We start from the raw sequence: 14,505 nt of genomic DNA, 5'->3' as shown, positions 1-14,505 counted from the left end.
ACATCCGTATGTTCCACTGTCGGATCAGCACCAAACTTTTCAAGGGTCTTAAAACAATTTGTTTTAATTTCCTTGCAAAGTGTAAGGTGCATTGGATGCCAGATGTGACACTGGGAGCAAGAATGCCCATATTTGCATGTGGATGTTATGTGTATGTGAAGGAAGAATGCACAATGGACATCCACATCCGTATATCCCACCATCGAATCAGCATAAAAATTTTCAAGGGTCTTACAAAATTGGTTTTAATGTCCTTAAAAATTTTTATGTAGATTGGATGCCATATGTGCCACCGGGGAGCAAGAATGCACATATTCGCACGTGGATGCTACGCGATATGACAAAACAATGTGCAATGGACACCGACATCCGTATATCCCCCCGTTGGATTAGCATCAAACTTTGCAAGGGTATTTAAAATTTTTGTTTTAATGTCCTTGTACAATGTAAGGTGCATTGGATGTTGGATGTACTGGGGAACAAGAAAGCTCATATCCGTGTGTGGATGCTATGTATATGAAGGAAACATGCGCAATGGACACCGATATCTGTATACCACACCGTCAAATCAGCACCAAAATTTTCAAGGGTCTTAAAACAAGTTGTTTTAATGTCCTTGCAAAGTGTAAGGTGCATTGGATGCTGGATGTGACACCGGGGAACAAGAATGCCCATATTTGCATGTGGATGCTGTGTATGTGAAGGAAAAATGCACAATGGACATTCGCATTCGTCTATCCCACCGTCGGGATTAGCACCAACTTTGCAAGGGTCTAAGAAAAATTGGTATTAATGTCCTTCCAAAGTATCAGGTGGATCGGATGCCGTTTGTGCCACCGGGAGCAGGAATGCACATATTCGCACGTGGATGCTACATGTATGAAGGAAAAATGTGCAACGGACCCCGACGTTCGTATATCCCACCGTCAGATCAGCACCAAACTTTGCAAGGGTCTTAAAACAAGTTGTTTTAATGTCCTTGCAAAGTGTAAGGTGCATTGGATGCCATATGTGCCACCGGGGAACAAGAATGCTCATATTTGCATGTGGATGCTATGTATATGAAGGAAACAAGTGCAACGGACACTGAGATCCATATACCACACCATCGGATCAGCACCAAATTTTGCAAGGGTATTAAAACCAGTTTTTTTAATGTCCTTGCAAAGTTTAAGGTGCATCGGATGGTGGGATGTGACATTGGGGAACAAGAATGCCCATATTTGCATGTGGATGCTATACATGTGAAGGAAAAATGCACAATGGACATCCGCATCCGTATCTCCCACCAATTTTTCCAAGTGTCTTAGAAAAATTGGTTTTAATGTCCTTCCAAATTATCAAATGGATCGGATGTTTTTTGTGCCACCGAGAGCAAGAATACACATATTTGCAAGTGGATGCTACGCGATATGAAGGTAAAATGTGCAAGGGACACCGACATTCGTATATCCCACCATTGGATCAACACCAAACTTTGCAAGGGTCTTAAAACACGTTTTTTAAATGTCCTTGCAAAGTGTAAGGTGCATCGGATGCCGGATGTGCCACTGGGGAACAAGAATGCTCATATTCACATGTGGATCATATGTATATGAAGGAAACAAGCGCAACGGACACCAAGATCCGTATACCACACCGTCAGGTCAGCACCAAATTTTGAAAAGGTATTAATACATGTTGTTTTAATGTCCTTGCAAAGTGTAAGGAGCATTGGATGCCGGATGTGACACCAGGAACAAGAATGCCCATATTTGCATATGGATGCTATGTATGTGAAGGAAAAATGCACAATGGACATCCGCATCTGTATATCCCACCATCTTATCAACACCAAATTTTGCAAGGGTCTTAGAAAAATTATTTTTAATATCCTTCCAAAGTATCAGGTGGATCAGATGCCGTATGTACCACCGGGGAGCAAGAATGCACATATTTGCACGTGGATGCTATGCGATATGAAGGAAAAATGTGCAATGGACATTAACATCCGTATATTCCACCGTTGGATTAGCACTAAACTTTTCAAGGGTCTTTAAAAAAGTTGTTTTAATGTCCTTGCAAAGTGTAAGGTGCATCGGATACCGGATGTGCCACTGGGGAACAAGAATGCTCATATTCGCATGTGGATGCTATGTATATGAAAATGCATGGTGAACAACTAGGAAATATCCATTCCAAGCCATGCAATGGACATTAGATGGGCATGATACTTTGCATAGGCATTGAAATTTCCTTGTTTAAGGCTTGTGCAAAGTATCACTCCCAAAAAATACTATTTTTATGGTTAGAAGCACACCAATGCATGTTTTTCAATGCTCATGCATCACAATGCATGTTTTTCAATGCTCATGCATGATGCATGGTGAAAAACTAGGAAATATCCATTCCAAGCCATGAAAATGAAATGAGATGGTCATGATACTTTGCACAAGCCGTGAAATCACCTATTTTGAGGCTTTTACAAAGTTTCATGTCCATAAAATACCATTTGCATAGCTGCTAGACGCACATCAATGCATGTTTTTCAACACTCATGCATGATCCATAGTGAAAAACTAGGAAATATCCATTCCAAGCCATGCAAATGACATCAGATGGCTACGATACTTTGCGCAGACATTAAAATTACTGAGTTTAAGGTTTGATCAAAGTATTTTGTCCATCAAATACCATTTTCAGGCCTACAAGCACACTAATGCATGTTTTTGAATACTGATGCATGATGCATGGTGAAAAACTAGGAAATACCCATTCCATGCCATGAAAATGACACCAAATGGCCATGATACTTTGCACAAGCCTTGAACTCACCCATTTTACTGCTTGCACAAAGTATGATGCTTATCAAATGTCATTTGCATGGCTAGAAGTTGACAGATGCATGTTTTTCGATGACCATGCATGATGCATGGTGCGAAACTAGGAAATATCACTTGGTTTGAGACTTTTGAAAAATATCATGCACATCTAATACCATATGCATGGCTAGAAGTACAAAGATGTATGCTTTAAAGGGTGCAAGGTGTGATAAAAAAGGAGATATGATAAAAAAAGTCAACACGTACCCTAAAACAGGGCCTCCCAGGCTACAAGATTTTGTAATCCAATACAAGTCATCATTTCTTAAACCTAGTAAGGAACTAGAAGTGAGAGAAGTACTAAAAGTTTTAGGAAATGCAAAAACAAAGGAAAACTTTGTTTTTGTCGGTATAGGTGCCGGTATATACCGATGCCTATACCGACTCAGATAAACTTTCAAAAAGCAAACCCAAATGCCTCTTTTTTTGCCACACCTCTCTTGTTTGAGATCTTGCCAACTTTTTGCCTCTTCCTCATGACCTTTCCACCATTCCTCCCTTGCCATCCCTACAACATCCACACCACTGTTGGCCCACCACTCCACTCCACTTTCATTAAGGCCTATACAAAGTATCATACCCATCGGGAGTGTTGATGATGCAACCATTAAGGATGCTTGTATATTTTAAGAAAATTATGAGATTCAGACATTGGGTCAAACCATAGGCTTGAATATTTCTTGGAAAACTCTTCATGTAATGTCTTTATAAATTTATATTTTATTTTGCTATGTAGAAATTGTATTATTTATTTCTCAATCAACTATTGAATAATATTTGTTATCAAGTAAAATGCGTGTGTTATAAAAGGTAAAAGTTATTCCTTAGAATTTTAGATGACTTCTTCACACTGTGTACTATGAGTATTGATGCACTTAAGACTTTTGATTAATCTTTCACACTTAGACAATATAGAAAGAGTGATAGTAATATCAATGTTGTGAATGGTAGTACTAAATCTTTGGTAACAATAAGATACTTTGCAGCAACTGAATGGTCAACCATTGTGTAATTTTGATCCACATATGCATTTTGTGCTGCCATTTCTTGGTAAGAATGGCAGTTTAAAAATGGTTGCCATTTCTTCGTAAGAAATGGTAGTAGTCAAGAGATAGTTGCCATTTTGTGCTGCAATTTCTTCTTAGAAAATGGCAGTCAAGAAGTGCTTGCCATTTCTTTGAACGAAGTGGCAGTCAAAAAGTGGCTGCCATTTCTTACCAAGAAATGGCAATCAAGAATTTGCTGCCATTTCTTATGAAGAAATGGTAGTCAAGAATTTGTTGCCATTTCCTCATAAGAAATGGCAATTAAGAATTTGTTGCCATTTCTTCATAAGAAAGGGCAGTCAAGAATTGGCTACCATTTGGTGAAGTTTGTATGAAGCCAGAATATATGAGTCTAAAGAAACACATAAAGCTATTCAAGGGGGAGGTCAACAAAAACAAAGCAGTACCCACTATAGGATTGCTAATCACCAAGGTAGACACCAACGTGGAGACTCAAGTATAAGCCAAAGAGATGATAGTTCCAACTTGGTCAAAGTGCAAATTATCGATTGGAAGAAAGAAAAACAAGTAGCCAAGGAAATAATGCAAGGACCAAGGAAAGAGCCACATGCAATGTACTATCTAGCAAAAAGTTCTAAAACTAAAGAGAAACCTTTAGAGAAAGCATAAGAGAGTGAAGCATTAGATAGTGAAGGATTGAAAAAGGGCGTTGGTAACCTTCAAGGGTCTCAATATCACAAGGATAGAAAGTCAACTAATGGAAATGGCACCTTACTATAGGTGATTCTTCCATGACATAATAAGAAAAAAGGCAAAGTTTACGTACCAAAAGAGTGCATATGTGGTAGTGACAAATACAACAATATGGGATGAAAGTGTTTGAATCATTGATGTGAAGCAAAACATGCCCACCAAAATTGTTGTTTGCTTTGGGGTTCTCTTATTATGGGAATTGTGCAAGGGCTTTAAAAGAATGCTATGATAGAAGGGTAACATTAGAAGGGCTTTAAGGGTTGTCATAATCTAAGGGTGAGGTTTTCCTTTGGAAGGGGCTTGTTTTATTACTTGTTAAGTTTATTTTTCTCTCACGCAAAAAAAAGGGGAAAAAATGTTTAAAAATGGTATAAATATTAGCTATACTAAATGGTATGCATTGGTACGAATATATGCCATTCTAGTTGAAGATGAATGCATGCATTGCTATTTAATGTCTTTAGGAGATGCAAGCAAAACATCATGTGCAAAACTCCAAAACTTCTAACTCCATGTAATCTCCCACACACTCCACACATCTTGCTTTTACCCTTTATGGCCCAATAGTACATAATAACCAAAGTTTCTTTAGCTTTGCACCTTCTTTGCCACATATTAGGCATCCTCTTCACTTTGCTTGCCACAAGGGATCACTTCTGCTTTGTACATATAACATATAACAATCGCATCATGCTAACCAAAAAATGAAAGGAGATGGTGTTATGGTATATCGTGTTAAACTTCAAAGATGCATTGTTTGAGAGAGGAGAAGAGAGTCCGATAAGGGAAGCTAGTGTGACTCCAAGCAATTCTATTGGAAATAATATTACAAGGTGTAAAGAAGATGCCGCTTTGCAGGAAGGAGGATAAATAGGCTCTCATGTTACAAGGTTCTCATATGCTCGGGAAGGCTAGTAAACCGGATGAGCTGGAAAGTCAAATTTGTGGTTGGGGTCGATGAAGGGGTGGACCCCTACGCAAGGGTTAGGTTGGGGTTCGGTGATGGCTGAGCTGGACAGGAGGTTCTCGAGGAAATGGACGTGGACGTCGACGGCCAGCTCAGCGGACGAGGGGTGGCGGTGCTGTGCCACGTCAGTCTCATCTGGCGCCAATTCAGCAATTCGGGAGCGTTTTCGGGAGGCCTCTGGGGGCGGCGCTTCCAAGGGGGCGGCGGCGGAACGCCCCTCTTCCGCCACCTTTAGAGAGGCCACAACCGCCTCTACAGGGAAATTGAGTAAAGCTCTAGCTCCTCTCATGCGCAGCGCCGCCCGGTCATATGCCAACGCCGCCTCCTCCGCCCTGTCGAAAGTCCCCAGCCATATCCTCTGCCCTTGCCTCGCTGAATCCCTTATCTCCGCCGCGAACTTCCCCCATGGCCTCCTCCTCACCCCCCTGTAATGCTTCCCCTTCGCCACCTTCTTCTCCTCCTCCGCCGCTCCAGCTGCCTCGCTGCTGCTGCTAATCGTCCTCCATGATGATATTGCCTCCGCCTTTGCCTCTTGCTTCGCCTCTTCTTTCGATGCTTCAGATGTTGATGATAATCCCTCCCTTGGTTTCCTTCCGTGCGGCGTCACCGGCACCCACCCCTTCTTCGTCGCCTCCTTCAACACCCCGTATAGTAGCATGTCCTCCGAATCGTTCTCGTTCAGCGGTAGTGCCTCCCACACCCTCGCCAAACATGGGCTCAGACTCGGCGGCGTAGTGCCCGCGCTCGACGGCGCCCTCGACATCCATGGCCCCAGCTTCGGCGACCTCTGCCACTGCGAGGAGCATTCGCGGATTTGGGCGCTGTCATTGGTTGGCGGCGGAAGCGATAGGGAGGGCAGTGGACGCGTCCGACGGCAAGTACCTGTGGGCTTTGAAGCAGACTCGTCGCACGCTGCTCTGCTTTGTGACGGACTGTCATCAGCTCTCTCGCCGAAGAGCTTCGTATTTAGGATCTCCTGCCCAACGACGCTGGGAAACCCTCCCCACATGGATTCCTCCTCGTCGCCATTCGCCCGCGCAGCGTCCATATCGCAGCAGCTCTCAGCTTCCTCTTTCGCAGCCCATAGCTGGTTGCAAAAAGTCAGAGCCTCCGGGTTTCCCGCTCGAGCTTCCTCTCTGACAACTTCGCCCATTTTCGCTAGCACAGTGCTTCCGAATCTCTGCTTCAGCTTCTTGACAATGTCGATGCAAGGTCTAGATGCGGGCAAGTCTCGTTCCTTCGAAGCGTCGTCCTGGGGGGAGAAGCAAATATCGGAGGGAAGGCTGAGGAAAGAGTCAGAATGGTCGGAGGAAAGGGAGGGGGAGGAGACGGCAGGGGGAGAGGAAGGGCGATGGGAGAGGAAGGGATGGCAGGAAAGCTCGGAGGAGCTGTTACTACTAGAGTCGGGAGGGGGGGAGGGGGGCAAAACCATGGTGAGTGAGGTGAGCGACTACGAAGGGGATAATTGGGTGGGAGGCGAGGAAGGCGTGCGAGTGGAGGGTGAAGTTGTAATTGCGTGATGGATTGTCTCTACTGAAGAAGAAGAAGAAGAAGAACAAGAAGAAGAAGAATCAGAATCAGAAGAAGAAGATGAGAGATAATGGACTGATGGAGTGATTGGAAGAAAAGGCAGGTGGACGGAGAAGACTTTGAGAAAAGTGGAAGACCTTGCCCTTTCTGAGTTGCTGTGTTTATGCAGTAAAGGTGTCTTATAAGGCCAGCTAAGACAGCCAGTCTTGTGTGTCCTTCCATGAAAGCTCAGCCCCGAACCACCTTGTCTCGCTGACCTCACCGCTTGCCGCCTTCCTCTCCCCTTCCTTGAATTTGCGCTCGTTGAACATGCGCCCAAACTTTCAAGGACAAAACAAAACATTCGGCCAAAATGCCTAAAGAGGACCTCCCCGCGCTCATGCTAACACTCAACCTTGCTCGGAGATGCTAAGCTAGCATTGCGAGAAAAGGATGTCCCCATGAAAGCTCTAGCTTGTGAGTAGTGAGTACCTAACAAGGTTCTTGCAGGTTTTTTCAGCCAATCAGAAAGAAGCTCGAAGTCTATGCACCAATCGTAGGGCTTGGGCAGTGGAATGCGGTCTTTTAAAAAAAAGTCAAAACAAACTTGTGGTGCAATCCTTGGCTCACAACGAAAGCTCTGTGAAGGCAAAACTAGAACTTTTGTCCCAAAGAAGTGCTTGTGTGCATAATCGAATGACTCTAGCTACATGGCTACTGTGGCTATCCATGCTTAGCTCTCCAAGGTCTATGAAGGATTTTAGAGGTGGATGGACCTACAACATGTTTTAAGCAACTACAATACCAATTAGAAGTACATGTTAATATTTGCTATAGCAGTCGGTGAGAGCCAATGGACCAATAGGTGAAGAAGCCAAGATAATGAGGAAGGTGGATTCAACCTTGAGGCCTCCTTGCAGCATGTCCAAGCTACATTGTGATGGTTGTTGCATGTGGGTTGGCTCTCAAGGATTGAACCTTCCAACTAAGGGCCACCTTTGCCATGCCACTCGAGAGCGATGCATCACCCCCGTGCCATTCACATTAATATGTGTCACTCAAAACCTACACCAATTATTTAGGAACTTTGAGAACATTGCCATGCCACTTGGTAGGGGTGCATTGACCATCGCTCTAAATCTACACTACCTATTAGGCACTTCACCACCTACAATAAGCTCTCTCGTGTTTTTAGCCCCTAATTGAGAACATAATAACTGTTCCCATCAAATGACCTCTAACTAGGGGCCTTGTGAAGCATTAAACTGAGTAGACCAATAGCCACTTCACCACAATCAACTTCTATGGCCAATCAGTTGCATAGGAACATGCTCAAACTTTCCCACAAGTACTAGAGTCTCAATCGTTATCCTTCTACCTGTTGCAACCCTCTACTTACCTTAAAAGTAATGGGTGCGCAGTGTGTTGGTTTACAAGAACAAATGTTGTGGAATAGTAGACTAGGTCTCTTTTATAATTGACCACATTAAAGCATCTTCATGCCTTACTATAATTTAAAGAGGGGGTAGTCTCCATTTAACACATGTTCTAAAATGGAAGGCACTACCAAAAGACATGCACCAAAATGCTAAGGTTTAAAATACGCTTTAGATCTTTCTTTTTTATTCTTGGGAGTGTGTGTATATAGACAAATGTGAAAATGACTTCAATTTCATTTGCACTCCGGAGTGATCAAAGTCCATTTGCACTCCTTAGTATACAAGTTCCCTTAATGTCTAACCCCTTATCATATAAAATTTCCCTTGTTTTTCTTTTCGAATTCCTTATCATATACAATTTTCATTTCTTTTCCTTTTCTTTAACACAAGACAACAAGATGATTTGACTTGCATCTTGTTATCACCCATACATAATTTCCATCAAAATCAATTAAGTATGTCTAGTGCATGACAGTTTTGATAATGGATAACATAAAATAATTCATGGCATCATTTACTTATGCTCAAAACATTTTAATGTGCAACAACACCAAGAATGTGTTGCTTTTTATTTCATATATAAGGATATGTTAACCTATGAGGCTCACAGAAAACCAAGCATAAAAATAGGCAAAGTTTTATAGAAGTGTGCCATTAATTAATTGCACATTTCCTTGCAAATTAGGGGACCCAACAAAATTTATGAGCATGGCATGCTAGCCTGACCCAAAAATTTTATGAACATGTGAGCATTGCATTCCTTCATTGTGCGACCATATTACTTATCTATTTTATTTGAAGAGGGAAGCTTTATGTGTTCATTACCCTAGGTGGGCCAAATTTTGCCAAGAGTAGGCTCCATGTGAGCTTGCTCAAAGTTTCATGCAAGTTTAATTTTCTCAATTGTGACTTGTCTACTTGCAACCTCGCTATTTTCCTAAAACTCAAAGGGTGTGCACTCGTGGTATGCACAAAATACATGTTCTCGCATGGTAGATAATATCCACAATATGCTTCTTTATATGTGAAACATTAAAGAATTCATCATGTCTTTAAAGATGGGGAATATTAACCCATGTTCTAGAAAGGAAGACACAATCGGCTTGCATTCTGTAGACACGCATGGTGTCTCCACACATGTGCATGACTCTCCATCTCAGCCCTCAAGTTGACACCTATGGCCTCAATCCTTTCTTCTATGTCTAGTTACGCACAATATATTTATCATTAAGTCAACATCAAAGGCATCTACACTATTGTAGCCTTGGATCTAAATGCAAAACAATAGGAAAGTAGAAGTCATGAATAATTCAACTAGATTCAAATTAAAAGATCTTTAAATCTACATGATATTATTGATTTGAATAGCTTCTTCTTATCTATAGGACATTAAAGAAAGCCAACTCTATTGAGAATGGTGTAAAGTGAACCTATCCTTTATGGATGAGATACAGGATAAGACAATGTTCATGGGACAAACCATTAACCTAACCCGTGTTGGAGGATCGAGGGGAGAGAAAGTGGAGTGCACAAAATATCACTAACTATACAATGATGTTGTGTTGAACACACTAATTAATATACACATTTTATCCCTAAGTGTTAGAGTTAGGGCTAGGGATTCTCCTTGATTCTCTTATAGTCCTCTCTAAAATAGTGCAATTTACATTATTCTTAACACCCCCTCTTAAATTTACATATGTAGAGGAGCTGAGTATGTGGATTTTCTTGGTGCATATGATAACAACCAAAACATTTAATTAAACAAAAAACTACAAGACATGTAATTCCACTTTCTTGGTGCATATGATAGCAACCAAAAGTATTTAAAAAAACACTAAAAGATCAGAGTAGTATGTGCTAGGCATAGTGAGTATATACTAGAAGCCTTTACATTGTGTATACCTTTATAGAACATGAAGAGGGTATAGGGGGAGATGCACTGGAAGTCATAGATAGCCTTGGGGACTTCATAGGTTGACCCCTACCCATGCTAGGAGTAATTGGAATTGGCATTGCATTTTGGCATGGTAATCTGGACTGTGATAGTTTTTCCATCTTTGCTCCTCACTCTATTCGTGACAAGACTGTTCTTTAGTACAAATGCCATTTTAGTGGGAGAACTCTATTAATGGGGTATTTTAACATGGTTTAGGCCCACATTGCTACATCCTCCAAACAAGAGGGCTCGAAAAGCTTATCACCACCCAGCCTCGGTTATGTAAAGTGCCCCCTTGTTTTCTTACGTGAACTGCCTCTAAGGTTCCTCCTCTTTCCTATCGGGGCTCTCTCTCTAGAAACCTCCCTACTAGTCCAATGCCTACACGTGGTGCAATGTGTCCTTCTTGGATCTTCACTTTTAGCCCTCTTGGGTGTACAGTGCACCCTTTATTTAATGCCTAAACATAGGAATCCTAGGTATTGGCTTTTGAATCTGCAAGCACTGTCAAGCCCTCTTGGAATTCCCACTTCGCCATAATCATGCTATGAACTTCCATGATTATGGATGATGTAACATTCCCTTCCCCTTAAGAATAGTTTACGTCCTCGGAAACAAAATTGGGAAACCTCCTATGGACATAGCTTACCCTTTCCCATGTTGAACTCTCTTTAGGTCTGTCTTTCCACTTAATTTGACACTCTTTCCATATTGTATGTCACATTCTTTTTTCTTGTCTATCTAAAATTTCTTTTTGGTTTAGAATTTTCCCACTTAATCAAACATTCTTGCCATATGGTATGTCACGTTCTTTTTTCTTATTTATCTAAAATTTCTTTTTGGTTCATGTGGTAAAGTAGCCAGTCCAATGAGTTTAACTAGGACTTCATTTGCATAACTTCTTGCTCTATCCTAAGCTCCTCTGATGATATATTTCGCTAACTTAAGCATTTGATTCTTATCTTGAAGAAAGTCTTTGGCCACTTGAACCTTCTTTTTTTTAATTCCCATTGCAACTGGGGCCTATGTTGAAATCCATACATCATCATGAATGGACTAAAAGCTATAGCTGAATGTTTGGCACTGTTATGTGCAAATTCTAATATGGGAAAATATTATTCCCAATAAGTTTGCCATTTACTTACATATGCTCAAGCATATCCTCAATGACCCTTTTAGTTTGACCATTGCTCTGTGGATGATCCTCAATGATCATATTCAACGTAGTTTCCAACCTCACAAACATACCTCCAAAAATGGCTATAAATTTTCTATCCCGATCACTAACGATCCTGGCTGATAGCACATACAACTTATATAAATGATCCACAAACAACCTTGATAATTTTGGAGTTTTAACTTCTTCCTTAGTTGGAATAAAGTGAACCATCTTGGTTAATCGATCCACATTTACCCACACAGAGTCGTGCCCCAACAATAAAATCCATGTAGATACTTTCCCATTTGCAAGACGGAATCTTCAATGGGTGTAGGATGTTGAGAGATATGGTGCCATGAGCACTTGTAGAGCAAAGGTATGAGCAAAGGGTAAGCTGCCACATGGCATGGAGGAGATATCCCACATGTGAGCAAGCAAATGGATGTAAGTACCCTCACCTATAAAAGGGAGGTTCATTTGAAGTAATATCAATCAAGCACTTTGCACTATCTCAAGATTCTCTTTATGAGTCCAAGTTAATCTATCTTGGAACCTAATTGACTTGAGATACATGTCATGAGCACTCTCTTCATCATGCTTGCACTTAGGTTGCATCCTCCGTAGATTAGTGTTGTATTAGGATGTTGTCTTAGTGACTAGGAGAGTAGGATCCTCACTTTGTCATGGTATCAGAGCTTAGGTCTAGTCTCCTAGATTAGTTGTAGGCATATCTTAGGAGCTCATGTTTTTCTCTTAGGTTAGTTTTTTGTTCTAGATTGAGGGAGAGTTCCGTCCATCTGAGATTGAAAGGTTTCCGTTCATCTTATTCAATTCATTGTTTCTTTGAGAGACATTGTGTGTGTAAGAGAGAGAGTATCTTCTTCTTCATTTTGACTTGTGAGTATGTGAGTTATTAGAAAGCTTGGTTCTCTCTTCTCTGAGTATGGCTGCCGACTCTATCAACAAGCCTCTACAATGAATGAGCTCCACGGCTCTTGCAATCTCCCACAAGTGGCCTGCACTCGTCAAAGCTTCAGCACCTTCTACCTACAGCAGCGACCAGCGAGCATGAAGCACATTCAAATACAATGGCTTCTAAAGCTCTCGGCTACCCCGACTCCAACAGTAGTGGTGACTCCAGCCTGACAGCCTAGCCAACCACAACCAGCAACGATCCGCCGTATTGGCAACGAGCGACTCCATATTGGCAACGAGCGGCTTCAATCGGTCCAGCTACGAGCAGGCTTCTCCAAGGAGACGACAAGCTTGCCTCTACGTTCGGCCAATACTCTAGCAGCCACACAAGCCTCGACTCCAAACAGCCCGAACGGCCGCTCCACAATCTCTCAGGCCTAGCCAGCAGTCCAGCAAGCAGTGATGGCTCCTACAGCCTACGACACAATTCAACGACGTCGATGTCCACGCATCTAGCCCTGGCAGTCCATCGCCAATGCATCTCTGTCACGAAGCATCTCCGTCGACGCCGTCTCCAGATCTCAAAGTTTTCATTTCTTTGCTAAAGTTCTCTACAAATGCCACGTGGCAGATAAGGTAGTCAAAAAAAATTTAACTATGGTTAGGTTCAGCTACTTGGGTTAGTTGAACTATGGTAAAGTGAATGTAACCTTGGGTTTATCTAGTTGGGTCACAAGAATGCCACATCATCATGCACAGTCAGCAGTGCCTTCTAAGCACAGCCTCTTGTTAAGCACAGTTTGGAAATTCTGCATGTGAATCCCTGTGACACATCATCAAAGGCCCCTCTTCTTCATAGAATCTTCGACAAGCCATAACTTGCAATCCAGGAGGAATTTGCACATGCTCCAAAAAGGAAAAATAACCAGTTTTTTGAGCTCTACGCGCCTGTCAACCCAGATTTTATGTATGCAATTAGACACTGCCAGATTTGAAAATATCATCAACTGGTAAGACCTTTGCAATGGCAATCCGCACCCCAACTGTTGAGAAGTTCACCGGGGATGGATTTCACACATGGTCTACACAAATGAGATATCTCCTAATGCACCAAAAGCTTTGGAAAACTGTAAAAGAAGATATACCCACTGCACAAAATGATGCTTGGAAGGAAAAAGATGAAGCAGCACTATCACTCATTGGATTGCACTTGGGTCCAAACATAATTCATCATATAGACTCTAAAGATCATGCCAAGGATGCATGGGATGAGTTGAACACAGTGTTTGGTGCAAAAGCCAAAAACCAAGAAATCCATCTTAAGATTGAATTCTATGGTATGCACATGGGCTTCAATGAATCCATGGCACAATTTGTCAACAAAATCAAAAGCATTATGACTCAACTAGAGGGCATAAATGCAAAAGTAGGAGAGAAAGATGCACTTGCAATTCTCCTTAAAAGCATGCCTGCAGAGTATAGTGCATTGACAACCACTTTGAAGAATTTGCCAGATCCAAAGTTTGAAGAATGTGTATCCTCTCTTCTCGAAAAAGAAAGAGAGTTGAAGGCATCGACATCAACATCGACATCAACACACAACAGCTATAATGAAGAACAAGCACTATTCAGTAAAACATCAGTGAAATGCTACCATTGCGGAAGGATGGGTCACTATCAAAGTGACTGCAGATTGAAGAACAAACCAAAGTGTCACCATTGCAAGAAGCTCGGACACAAGGAAGAAGATTGCAGATTGAAGAATCAACAAGTCAACTACGCGGAGTCATCATCAAGCCATGAGCCAAAAGGTGACATCAATGGAATGTATTGAAAAGCAAAAACCTTGCCAACCTTGCCTATTATGTTTTGTAATCAAACCTGACCACCTGAGAGTAGCTATGAAAGCACCCAGGGGAGGTATTGACATGTAGAAGCCACACTTGACCACCTTAA

At 41.8% G+C, this 14,505-nt stretch overlaps 1 protein-coding gene across 1 annotated transcript; it reads right to left on the bottom strand.

Annotated features, from left to right (window-relative positions):
• Window positions 1-5,216: 5,216 nt before the first annotated feature.
• On the bottom strand, window positions 5,217-7,238 carry LOC147903395 (uncharacterized). The gene has a single exon (XM_087398757.1). The coding sequence runs from the start codon at window positions 7,018-7,020 to the stop codon at window positions 5,533-5,535; it is 1,488 nt and encodes a 495-aa protein (XP_087254883.1). The 5' UTR covers window positions 7,021-7,238; the 3' UTR covers window positions 5,217-5,532.
• Window positions 7,239-14,505: the final 7,267 nt, after the last annotated feature.

The sequence above is a fragment of the Dipteris shenzhenensis genome, chromosome 3 (assembly GCF_047967505.1).
Source record: "Dipteris shenzhenensis isolate YYH24624 ecotype China chromosome 3, Dip_SZ_1.0, whole genome shotgun sequence".
Lineage (NCBI taxonomy): Eukaryota > Viridiplantae > Streptophyta > Polypodiopsida > Gleicheniales > Dipteridaceae > Dipteris > Dipteris shenzhenensis.
This window is presented reverse-complemented; position numbering and strand designations above follow the sequence as displayed.

Bases quoted from the DNA above. Each gene is read 5' to 3' on its own strand.
- LOC147903395 (XM_087398757.1), bottom strand. From the start codon at position 7,020: ATGGTTTTGCCCCCCTCCCCCCCTCCCGACTCTAGTAGTAACAGCTCC.